This window comes from Pleurodeles waltl, chromosome 4_1 (genome assembly GCF_031143425.1).
Source record: "Pleurodeles waltl isolate 20211129_DDA chromosome 4_1, aPleWal1.hap1.20221129, whole genome shotgun sequence".
NCBI lineage: Eukaryota > Metazoa > Chordata > Amphibia > Caudata > Salamandridae > Pleurodeles > Pleurodeles waltl.
In genome coordinates, this window is record NC_090442.1 from 531,972,991 (window position 1) to 531,986,519 (window position 13,529).

The following is a 13,529-nucleotide window of genomic DNA, read 5'->3' on the forward strand; positions in this document are numbered from 1 at the left end:
GTGCCATGTCTGTCGGGATATGGGCCCTCAATTGGTGTCGTAATTGTAAGTATTTGCCGAATTGGGTATTTGAAAGGGAATACTGCTGTCTGAGGTCATAAAACGAAAGTATGTGAGGCCTGCTCAAGTTGTCACCCAATAGCTTGATGCCTATGGTGTTCCCTTTGCCAAATCCCTCTAGGACGGACACCTCCCCAAGCCACATGCTGTGCCACAGAGGGGTATGTTGTGTATGTTTAGACCACCAGCCTGTGGAGGGCAGTGCAGCCCTCCATCCTCTAAACACTGAGGGTTACCTCTGGGATGTTGTTAGAAAGTGATGCACCATAAAGCAATGCCAAAATGTGAAGAAACCATTGGCTAAGGAGTTCAAGTTGATATGCTGTGTCTGACCACCCACCTCAAAACGAATAGTTGATTACCAACAGCTTGGAGGCTAGGTAATAAAGATATAGGCTCAACATACCAAGACCCTCTTTGTAGGTGCCCCACTGGTAGGAAGAAAAGGCCAACTGGGTGTGCAAATTATGCCATAAAAACTGCTTCGCCACGATTCCATGTCATTAAATCAATGCCTCAAGATCATGGTTTTAAGGTTTTAATACCATTTGTTAACCACTACCCAGAACTAATATCATGAGAGAGTGTTGTCAAAAAGTTATATTAATATTATATGATGAACCTCCTTCTACTAAAGGGCACAGTGAGTTTTCACTGGTACACAAATGAGTGAACGTAATTCAAATCTATCAAGTGAAGAGGATGGTAATTAATATAAAGGAAAATTATGAAAGAGGAAAGGCAGAAGAGTGCAAATACTTTCTTTTGATGTTCTCACAATTTAAAACCAAACAGTAACAGAGATAAAGTAAGACATAACGAAATACTGGTGATAAACTACGCTGGTTCCACAGAAACTATTTTAATTTATGTATATGTACTATACCATGTAATGGTTGGTTTAGGCGAGCCAAAGTATTTACAATCCAGCAAAGCAGGACTATTTGCAATGACCTGGTACACCATGCGGGGAGCGGTAAGAATCCGTGGAGGCTCCGCTAAATAGAAAAAAAACAGAACCGTTTTTTAACATCTTGCATATTCAAAACTCTACTGTTTCTCAATAGGATCAAAATGTGCTTGTAGAATATACAGGACCACATAGTGAAGAATCAATAGAAAGAAATTAAGCTAACTTCAGAGAGAAATACATCATTGGGGGAGAAAAACAGACATAGATCTCACCTAGAACATTGACAAAGGCATTGGCTAACAAGTAACCATATTCGTTGGAGGCGTTGCACTGGAAAACAGCACTAGATTGCTCTTGTATGTTTGTAAACATGATTGTATCCCCATCTACACTCCGGCTGGGATCTGCGGGTGCAACTGAAAGTGTAAAATTAAATAGTTAATTAGTAATGTCTGAAAATAACTATATCCACAAAGGTAAAATTACATTTGTCTGACTTTTAGCTATTGAAAACAATCTTTGGTGAGTATAATCTTCGACCTGGCCAGAATTGCGCTACTGAAGAAAAACTCAAATTTGTTGAATTTTAATTGGTTGTGCCAAAAACACAACAGGCTGTGAAGCTGAATCCAAGTAGCAGAAAGACAAGCCATGAGCTGATCAAGCAATCAACAAAGAACTACTGCCAGCCAGAATAAACATCTTAGGGCATTCTTGTATTGACTCTTCCACTGCAAAATTGACTGTCTCTCCTCTGCTTTGCACAGCAATGTTAGGGTGTGGCAAAGTAGATAACAAACTAGGAAACCACTGTAAGTGAGTGAAGTTTGCCATGATCAACAATGTTCTCAAGGTGTAGGGTTGAGGATGGCAAAAACGTACATTGCGTAACAAGATAAGTAGTTTCATCAGTCTTGTCTGATTTATAAAGTCACTTCTTTTGTCTTAGCTTCTTGAAGCCCAGGTAACTTCAAAAGTTGTTCAACTGAGCTGCATATCTGTGGTCAATTCCAGAATACATAACAACACATCTTCTGACTGTCACAAGGTCATTTACTTAAAAACAAAACCTCAGTTCTTAGGTTACTCCGAAACAGTTACGATCAGAACATACTGTTTTAAGAAATCATGTTATTGGTTGAAGGTGGTGGAAGCCCCACTCAAGCAACAAACACAATTCTTGTCAGGGTGGGCCACAAAAGTCACTAAATTCACCTGTGCTTTACCCTCTGGTAGCTTGGCATGAAGCAGTAAGGCTTAACTTACAGATAATGTGTAAAGTAATTTTGTAGCACACAAACGGTAATAAAGTGAAAACACAGCACAAGAAAAAATAAAGAGTAAAGAAAATGATACCAGAACAATATAAATCCAACTAGTAGAACGAGAGAGACTGATTTTTAATGTTTTTAGTAAAAATAGTGCCAAAAACATAAATGGCCAACTGTGGTTATCTGGTTGCCCAGACAAGCGAAAAAAGTGACAAGTTAAGGCCGCCGTGACGGAAAGCAAACTGAGTACAGGGATAGGGTAAATCCCACTGAAAGTTGAACTTTATGTCCTTGATGCAAGGCTTCACGTTGCTTGTGTCTGTTCTGATCAGGAGCTCTGCGGTGCTACTTTGCAAAGTCCTACGCTGAGTTGCATGCCGCATTGTTGGTTTCTGATAAGGCTACCAATCAGGAGCTGGAAGGGTTTGCAAAGCGAGGCCCTGAATCGAACTGTGTCTCAATGTGTTGGATTTGATAAAAACCACAGTTAGCTTGGGAGGAGTACACTCTAATGTCAGCCAAGGGTCCAAGATCTAGGGGTCACTTCTAGGGGATCAGGACGCACTCTAGGCAGAGGCCATCAGCAGGACTCAGGCAGGCCTAATTGCAGGTTCAAGCAAGCCCTGTGCAGCATCTCATGTGGAAAGTTGCAGGAGGCCTCTGAAGCTTGGTGTGTCCCTGCAGCTCACACAAGAGGTCAGCCTACTAACTCTTGGATCACTCTGGTTAGCCTGGGATGAAGGCAAGCAGGTACAGTCTTTTTAGACAGCAAGACAGTGTTTCATGCAGCAGGGCAGTCCTCTGGAGACCTTCTTCTTTAATGTCCACAATTCCAGGATTTTTGATGAGTGGCTCTGGAGGTCCCATAGTTATCCCTTGTGCCAACCTTTGTATGCGGGACTTCCTGTTCTACCCCCACATCTGATTCTGGAAAGTTATTTTTCTTCCCCTGTCAGGGCTCCAAACTGTCTGGGGTCACAAGAGACAAGGCAGGCCTGTTGTCAGGTTCCTTTGTGTTTGCAGGAGGTGAAGCTTTTTGAAAAGTATGTGGAGCTGGGGACAGTTCCTCTCAGTCATCCTGCCAAGATGTCCCATCCTGTTCACATCTACACCTCCTTTAAATTACAGTTCGTTGAAGGGCAAACAGCATGTCTCTATCTGCTCCCAATCCACAATTAACACTCAATAAATGTTATAAGGTAACTCAGTGTTAGTCAATGGGACAGGTAGGCCTCAGTGAGAAATTACTTTAGGTATTCTTCACTGCCAGGACATGTAAAACGTAAGAGCACATATCCTACTTTTTAAAGACAATGCACCCTGCCTTATGAACCTTTAGGGCCCACTTTAAGGGTGACATGTAAGTATTAAAAAGGAAGATTAAGGACTAGAAAATGGATTATTTTGCCAGGTTGAAATTGCAGTTTAAACTGCACTCTAGGATCCAGCTGCAAGCCTAATATGTGTTTTAAAAGGCTACATTAGTGAGTGGCACAAGAAGTGGTGCAGGTGAGCTAGTAGCATTTAGGTTGCAGGGCCCGGTTACACGTTTTACTAATTACTAGGGACTCACATGTAAATTAAATGTATCAATCAGGTTGTACCGTTTTAGAAAGAAAGCACAAGACCTTTAACACTGGCTAGCAATGGTAAAAGGCACAGAGTCCTAAAGTCTGCAAAAAATAATTCAGCAAAACAGAAGGGGTAAAGGCAAAAGGTTTGGGGGAAAACCCAACCAAGGATGTTAAATATAGCATAAGATAAAGATTACTTCTCCTTTTTTAGTGTTAGCGCTGTAGCAAAGTCTTTGCACCAGGTAATCTCCAATTTCATTAACACAGCCTTTTAAAAATGTATTTCCCATATTGGAGACAATCGCCTGGAAGGTGCTGTAACAGTGAAGTAAAGTATAGCTATGTATCGCTTCAAGGGGAAGGCATTTTTAGAACAGTGGTTTTAAAACCAGGTTATTCACAGCTCTAAAATCAGAATGGTGAAAAAACAAACTTTACTTTTTCACTGCTCCAAAACCAGAGCATCACATTTCCGGGCTCCAATGTCCCAACTAAGACTGATAGATAGCAAACCACTACTTCCTTTGAGTTTCTGGAAATCTGATGGAGACCCAAGTGAGGCAGGACAATTTAAGTGATGATCCTGGGTCACCAACCTCCATCCACCCCTTTTATCAGAAAGTCTCTGAAGACCCATGCTGACAGGGAAAGACAGGCCATGCTGATGAATAGCATGGCACCAGCTGTCCACTTTCATTGTGAAAGTAGAGAGCTTGGCTTCAGGATAGGAGTCATCGGGAATTCTCTGAGTGTGGTGTGGAATGGAGATAGTTCACCTGATAAAAATGTAGCTTTAGTAAGGGTTATGAAAAGATATTATCAAGAGTGGATGAGAAGAGTTGCAGAACACCAGATTAGATTTTTTTTATTTAGCGAGGAAAAGGAATTTTTCCATTGAGACTTGGTGGGGAGGGTGGTAGGACACTAGGGGCCAGATGTAGGTAAGGGTTTGCGCCTCGCAAATGGCGAAAAACGGCATTTGCGAGGCGCAAAAGCCTCTCCGCGATGCAGAAATGCATTTTGCGAGTCGGATCCGACTCGCAAAATGCATTTCCGACTCGCAAATAGGAAGGGGTGTTCCCTTCCTATTTGCGACTCGCAACGCTATGCAATTTCATTTGCGACCGCGAAAGCGGTCGCAAATGAAATCGCAGTTACCATCCACTTGAAGTGGATGGTAACCCAGTCGCAAACGGGAAGGGGTCCCCTTCCCCTTTGTGAATGGAAACAACAATATTTTTTCAGAGCAGGCAGTGGTTCAATGGACCACTGCCTGCCCTGAAAAAACCGAAACTAAAGGTTTCGGTATTTTTTTCCAAGTGCATCTCGTTTTCCTTTAAGGAAAACGGACTGCAGATGGGGAAAAAAACTGCTTTATTAAAAAGCAGTCACGGACGTAGACTGGGTGATTTGTTGGTGTACGTATTCCAGGCCTTGGAGAATGTCATCATTATCTTTGTTGCATGGTAGAATACTTTTTGAATTTGTGGATGTTCAGCTTGAGCATAGCTTGGCTCCCTCAAGTTCTGTTTCCACTAGAGAGCTGACATTGTTGAGATAAGGACTCAGGTTTATTCAAAGGGAGCTCCATGAATAAGATGTGAGTGGTCTTCAAGGCAGAATGACAATTGATGGATGCCACCCTAGGTTAGAAAGGACTTGCATAATGTAAAGAGATCTTTTTGTATTAAAGACCATTTGGGCTGCGGAGTGGTGGACTGCTTTCAGATGAGCTAGGCAATATCTAGGCATCCAAATAACAGCCAATTTGTATTGTCTATTTGTGATATTATTGCATTTGAATAGCCAGTTTATAATTGTTTTTTGGGAAGAAATGCCTTGAGCTTTAATTGGAATCAGTTTTTAGCCATCTGTTTGATATATTGATGAAGGTTGAGTAGTTTGTCAAGTTGGACGTCAAGGTCCTTAGCTAAGGTCATAACCTTTGGTGTGAAGTCCCTGGCTTTCAGCTGATTTGATGATTCAGCTGTAAGTCACTGTCTTTTTTGGGGGAAGAGGAGATAAAAATAATGTTTCAGTTTTATGTTTAACATCCATGTTTGTTTTCCAAAAGTGAGGCATAAGGATCATGAGGCTGCTGCAGGAATTGATTGTAACATAGAGGTTGGTATTGTCAGCATACTGCAGTGAAGAGATACCATGCTTTGTTGACTCATTCCCTAGCGTTTTTTGTAGATAGATCCACAGCAATACTCAAAAGGACAGATGGGAATGGGTGGAACCCAAAGAAAAGGGGAAGCAGCAGGAAGTAAAAAAGATTTATGCAGATAGCGAAATGGGCAACATAACTAAACAAATATGCTTCATATTTATTTCTGAAACTGAGATGGTCGTGTTGTTCTTGCAGAGCAGCAGCGGGAAGTTCAATAATGCTGAAGTCAAATACTAAATGCTTTGATTGCTCCATCTCTTCCAGCTGAATATTTGGAAGACCAAGATGGGGTGTTTGATTACCTGTGTTGTTCAGTCTGTATTTGGTTATACTTCATGTCAGTTATAGAAAGCCATTGTGGTAAGGGTTCTGTGAGTGATGCAGACTAATTTGAAATTAATAAGTGCTTTCACAGACACCTGGTATACCTCTCCCAATGCTCCTGTGGTGGAAGCATGAGGTTTGAAAATAGGCCTAGCTTCCACGTTTTGAATGGTTTGAAAATAGATGGTAATGGAAAAAGGAAGATAACGGTAAAGGGAGTTGTCATAGTTAAACATCAGGAGAGTAGCTCTAATGACCTATGAAGCTTTAGGATTAAATCAAAAATAGTCTGAGATTGCTCAACAGAGGAAAGTTGTAGCATATAAATACAGCTCCCTCTGAATGTAGTTCTCAGTTCTGAAAATTGTTTTGGAGGTATGGACAAGGTTTCATGAAAGGTAATGCTTTCCCTTTTCATTTATTATTATTAAACAACGAGCACAGTTTCACAGACTGTAAGTAAGTGAAAGGGTGAAAGGAACTTTGCCCCCGAGACACGGTTCAGAGGCCATACTGGTCTGTTTTGCCTTCCTCCACTGAAAGCTACCATGATGCACATTTTGCTCCGTTCAGCAGGCTTATGTTTGATTTCTTGGGCAGACAAGAATAGCAGACATTACTTTTATACTGAACACTGTTTATTACAGAATTTACTTTATGCTGAGATTTTGGTGTCCCAGAAGTTTGACACTTGTTTACCCTAATTTATCTAGTAAGTAAGTGATGGTTGAGATGACTAAATCAATCTGATCAACTGGGAATTCCTCCAGGTTGCACTCAATATCACCATGCTTCCACCATTACAGAAAGGGGCCGGCCATCTACACAACAGTCTTGTTTTCCCATAAAAAAGGCAGCCTAATATGTACTTTTAAGCTACAGCCCCTCTGAACGGAATGACATGTAAACTCCAGAGGTGTTTTATTTTTCATGAGCATCACAGGTGAGGTGTATCTTTAGTCCTTCTGTGCTGTGAGCAAGAAACTAACTTTAAAGCATAGCCATCTGAACTAGGATAACTCATTTAGCATGCATGTGATGCATAAAGTTGCTTGAAATAGTCATATTCACTATTGATGCTTCAGTGTATGACTCCATTGCATCATGTTTTAACATGTCTGTGGCACTATAGAATAAAACCAACAATTAGCAATTACGTATCAGAGCCTACCAAAATATGCAGTACATACACAATTGCTAGGCTCTTTCCTATGTGAAGCAAAAAACAAGAAGTCCCCCGCACCCTCCAGATGTTCCACCTTGTTGGGCTCATCAACACGGTGCAGCTTGTGTCCCTACGGAATAGCAAGACAGGGCCCACATCTGGCCAAATCACTTTATGAAAGGGAGACATATTGAACAATAATTTTTAGCTTATATGCATCTTTACAGAAGGGGCTGCACCAGGAGTTTACCCTCTGATACAGTGAAGGAAAACAAGGCAGCTCACACCAATGAGGTGCTGCTCTTGCCTAGCTGAGAGATGTGATTCATTAATCCTGATAAAAGAATCACAAATGATGAACAGCATTGCAGTTAAAATCTAAATATGTAAAAAGTAAAAAAAAAAGGTGAACAGTAAATTTGATGTTGGGCCTATAGAAATTCATATGTGCCATGATTTATGACTTGGAAACATCAACCTCTACTTCCCCACACCATAGTCTTCCACAATCTACTCATACCCATTCAGAGATATGTGATACCGTTTCACAGTTATCAAAATGCTATGCAACTCCTATAAATAAATTAATAAATGGGGCAACATTGTTATTATACCTGGCATCCTTGGTGTGGTTTCCCCTTAATTTTTTGCGTTCAGACTTCCTTTTTCACTGACTTCTTTTTTGCTGGCATTTGCTAACCAGTGCTAAAGTGCATGTGCTCTCCCCTTAAAACATGATAGACCTGGGTTATATCTGATTATCCTATTTAATTTACGTGTAAGTTCCTAGTAAGATAGCTTTGCATGTGCCCAGGGCATGTAAATTAAATGCTACTAGTGGGTCTGCAGCACTGATTGTGCCACCCATTTAAGCAGCACTTTAAACATCTTTCAGGCCTGCCATTGCATCCTACATGTGTGCAGGTTTAAACTTCCATTTTGACCTGGCATAGAAAACCTTTAGCCAGGCCCAAACCTTCTTTTTTTATACATAGGGTAAGCCCTGGACAGCTCAGAGGGCAGCGTGCAATATATTTAAAAACTAGGATATGTACTTTTGAGTTTTACACAGCCTGGTAGTAAAGAACTCTTAAATTAGATTTTCAGTACTGCAACAGGAAAACATCGGGGTGACCTTTCCCACAGGATAAAATTGGAGTTATCTTAATTACATTTTATAGGTGTAAAGTCCAAATGGGAATAGGTGGGCAGTTCATGTTTGGTGTCCTAACTTACGCTGAAATCAAGTTTGAAATTGCAATTTTGAAAATGACACTTTTAGAAAGTTGGCATTTTCTTTCCTTGGACATCTGGTGCCTGCAGCTTGTCTCTGGGCCACATGCCTAGGTGTGGCTGACAGTTGGGCTGTGTGAATTCCTCCTAGACAGCCACACACAATGGAGAGCTTAGGAGTGACTGGTTCGGCCATCACTGGCAGGATGGGAGGGAGGAGCTGGACTCTTACACTTGATTTTGCTGTGTCCTGCCGCCACATAAAGGACTGCATAACCTTTGTAGCTAGTCTGGAGCCAGGCCCAAGAAGACAGGTCACATATGCACTTCAAAGGAATGCCTCTGCATGTCTCTAAATCTTCAATGTGGATCCTCACAATGGTCAGCAAACCAGGATGTAAGATACTTTGTTCATTTGAACTAACTGGGTCTCTAGCTAGTCCGTGCTCCATCATGGCTGACCTCAACATATGACTACGTCCCGGTGTAGCATGACCAGATATCTACAGCTGGCACTTTGTGCTTTTCGGTGCTACTTTCACAAAAAAATGTTAAACTTGAATATCTCCAGTTCTACTAATTGAATTTTTGTCATTTTGGTCTTGTTTTATTTATTAAAATAAGTTCTATTTTTCTAAAGCGATGTGGGACACTATTGTGTGGTGCTGTCACTTTATTACATTTTGAAGTGTTGCACAAATAATTTACACATTGTCTCGAGGTTAAACCTCGCTGTTCTGTGCCAAGCTACCAGTGGGTTGAGCACAGGTTAATTTAAGGTGGCTCGTGCCTCATCCTGGCAAGGATAGTGGCTGCTGCTTAACCAGGGCTCATACCCCAGTCAACCAACAACCCAATTTACTACAGTTGTCACCTATCATTAACTCAAAATATTAAAAGCAGTGAGAGGCAAAGTATATGACCTTGAAAATATATTTTCAAAATATGCTACATTACTGCTTCGACTACAATGCTTCCACATTCAAAAGGTTGGTTTCTGCTTGTACCGGACTGTTGATAAGAATAGATTTGATGACCATTATGAGATTATCTTAATTCTATTAACTGTCATGTAGCGGCAGGTAGGTGATGTCCTCTGTCTTCTAGGTAATTAATACAAAAATAACTCAATGGATTTAACCCTTATGTCTGCCTGTCATGCAAAGCTATGATGGTCTTTTAAGTGAAAAGAGTATGAGTACAGAAAAGAGGGTTTCTAGTGTGTTATAAGCCAGGTGATAAATCATGTTGAAGCGAGTGGTTTCATATTAATTTGTTGCTGTTGTTGTTTCTAATTTCATACACATTTTCAAATCTATGATAACAAAATAACCATTTTCAATCAATTTATTAAATTTATACATATTATAATTATAATTGTTTTGTATGATCACATACTCTACCATCCACCATTTTTAGTTCCTTAATTTGCTTCACTGTCTCAGGATGGACTTCATAAAACACCATAAAGGTTGGAAGATCCTTTTATCCTGTCAGGCATATGATTATTCTTAGTCAACAAAAATATCAATTCACTGGGGTGTGGCCTGCCCAAGATAGCCACATAAATTGTAAGCTCTGGCATGTGGAACCTCCGATCTCCTGTATCGTCTTCATGGGGTCCACAAAACTGGCTGAGACCTCCTCATCGGCCTTGGATGAGGAAATTAACTGCATTACGATCTATGGCTGTGAGCAGAGACCGAGCCTGGAACCTGCATCCAATGCAAAATAGCAGTGGGAGGGTGAGCTTCATTCACATGCAGCCTCTGTGACAGTGGTCACTTGAGCTGTAGACAGAGACTGCATTGAGGGTGGTAATTTGTGGCCCCAAGGCCTGGAGCAGCTGATTGGGGCCAAGGGGGGCTGTTGTTATTGGCTGTGGGAGTGCAGCACTAACTGCACAAAGGAACTGGAGCCCCTGGAAAAGGCAGGTGACGATACCACAGGGCTGCACACCTAGAAGAGCACCACCTGAGACAGTTAACACAAAGATAGGCCGCACAAGCACTGAGCACCTGCTATTAAAGAATGGTAACTGGGAGGCCAGTCCCTCTGGATGGATGGATGCGATTTGCTGACTGGGGTAAAGGAGCATAAGCCCGAATACCTGCCTTATACAGCACAATGGGATAAATGCTGACCCCAGACAAACAAGCTGCCATTTGAGGGGTGAAAAACATCTAATAAAGCAGTTAATGAAGAACAACCCTCCCCAATGAAAGCATGGTCAAAAAAACAGGTGGAAACTCTGGAGGTCTGGCAATTACTACACAATCTACAATCTAGCCTCATCTCAATAGGTTAAAAAAATATACACTTTAATCTCTAGAATGGACACCACTGACATTAAGATAGATAAACATGAAGGCTGCATCACAGAAGTGGAACACCACTTACTAACACTGGAAGACACACAACAGGCAGAAAAGGATAAACTGCTACACATGAATCCATTTCTGAAATGAATTAAAGTTAGACATGAAGACTGAGAAGCCAGTTCAGGGTGCAATGATTTCAGTATATTGGTAGTGGCTATGTCAACACATAATGGGAAGATGGAAACTTTTGTTGAGTCACTACTGATGGTACTCTATGGAGCAGAATCTTTTTCCAAGATGTTCCCTGTGGAGAAGGCATGCAGGTCGGAACGTACCTGCTAGCCCCATATTAGACGAACTGCTGAATTACTAGGATAGAGATGTTGCACTCTGACAGGCAGGAGAGCAAAATAAACTGCAATATCATGGTGACTGTATTTTACTATATCCTGACTCCACACCGGCACTTCAGGGAGCATGCCGGACATTTCTGTCAGCAAAAAAGAGACAAAGAGAGCTTAACATACATTGTGCCATGTTATACCCTGCCCGACTATGAATTTCCCATAAAGGTAAACAAAAATTTTCACAGAGCCCAAAACAGGCATCTGCTTCCCTAAAAATTATCTCCAAATGCCCAAAAGCACAGTGCAGGGGCTGACCGATTCCCTCCAGATTCTGACACTGATCTAACAATTCTGGCATGATGAGGATAATGGTGACAACTCCTCATCGAGGCAGAGGTGGGCCATTAGACACTGCAAGATGCTACACCGCTCAGAAGCTTGTACCAGATACTGGTTGATACCATGTTGACCCACTAGATATATTGACACTACAGAGGGTGACCACGCAGCCAGGACCCCAGGCTATGGCCACCACCCTTTGGCAAAGTCCAGAGGAAATATTTTTTCCTTAAGGACCAGGTAGTCTTACATCTTGTGACACAAGGGAGGGATATATTTTATCAGCAAAGTTTTGGGGCTGTCATCAATGGGGGGAGGAAAAGGTTGTGGGAAATGAATGATATTCTTATCACAATCCACTGGTGTAGAATAAGATGGGAAAATGCATGACCATGTGACTCCACTAAATGGACCAACATATCATTACTCCCCCTGATTAATGATGCACCCCACAAGCAATGGTGATCATGGGCAGTCATACTCAGTACTCACTTGGAATGTCAGGGACTAGAAAGCACAGACAAATTGCTGCTTACCCATAGAGACATAACATCAATATAGCACTTTGCTGGAAATGCACTTGACACCCAGAAATGATAAACACCTGTTAAGAAATGGTCATATCTTGCCTACACTGCTTCCTACTCATCCAATGCAAGGGAGTATCCACGCTCATCAAACACTGAACACTTTTCAGCCCTGTGCACACGCTAGCTGATCCTAAAGGGAGAATAATAATTCTGTGAAAAGTGCTGGGACTTCAGCCCTTCACACCATAAGGCCCCACTAAGGATAACCCTGACTTCTACTATGCACTCTGAGGACATACTCAAAGGGACAACACTGGCCCTGTGATAAGGAGCAATACCTTTAACACAACACTGGACCCACAATGAGTTAGATCACATTCTTTAGCTAGAGAACATATTAACTCGGACACAGCTCTTAATAAAATTCTATTTGAAATTAATTTTATATTTGGCAAAAAAGAAATCCGGGCCTCCAACAAGGCAGGGGCACATAACAAGTGGTTGAGGCTGGACTTTTGGCTTGTCTCAAATAATGTTAGTACATAGTCAGTGGAGGTGGTGCACTGTGCCGATACATTATCCGATCACTCGCTGGTGTTACTCTGATTCCAGCCTCCAGGACACGCCCAAAGCACTCGGCTATGGCAGCTCTCACTTAAAGTACTTCTGTACCTACTGTTTCAGGAGGAAATCCACACAATGATTGAGTGTTATTCCCAGGAAAATGAGAGGTCAGTGGACACACATGCAACCATATGACAGGAGTTTGAGGCAGTGTCGAGGGGGTGAATGCATCTCAAAACAATACAGTGTTCTTTGGGCATTGTGTGCACACCTAACCAAGTTGGAATCTGAAATAAGCAGCTAGACACTAGGGTTACTAGCGCTGAAGCCCCGGATGATAGGGAAGATTTATGTAAAAAGGTTCAGGAATATAACAAGACTGTGGAGAGAGAAACTAAGTACCTGGGTAAATATGCTAGAGCACAAATATACTGTGAGGCAGGCAGACCCAGATAAGTATTAGCCAATGCTATTAGAAAGTCATGGGCAGCCTCTGCAGTAACACAAATACTCGACTCTGCAAGCAGTCGATATCAACATCGGGGATAATTGGATATTGGTATTTCGAAATATAAGTGAACATGCCTTTTGAATTTGGGGGTACACAGTTACGTCAAGTAGGATGTAGTGTAAAGAAAGACATATTTAAGTCAAAACATCTTGTGTTTATGGGGTTCTACCTGAAAATATAATTTTTGTCCTGATGATGTCGAAA

The 13,529-nt window shown here is 41.6% G+C and overlaps 1 protein-coding gene across 23 annotated transcripts in view; it reads right to left on the minus strand.

Annotated features, from left to right (window-relative positions):
- LOC138287896 (neuronal cell adhesion molecule-like) overlaps positions 1-13,529 on the minus strand; it is a 799,924-nt gene that overhangs the window by 151,109 nt on the left and 635,286 nt on the right. For all 23 annotated transcript variants that reach the window (XM_069228880.1, XM_069228863.1, XM_069228870.1 and 20 more), the window contains 2 exons: positions 1,246-1,389; positions 947-1,058 (listed from right to left, as the gene is read on the minus strand). In XM_069228880.1, the coding sequence (XP_069084981.1) occupies positions 947-1,058; positions 1,246-1,389 (256 nt within the window). The remainder of the gene's footprint in view (positions 1-946; positions 1,059-1,245; positions 1,390-13,529) is intronic.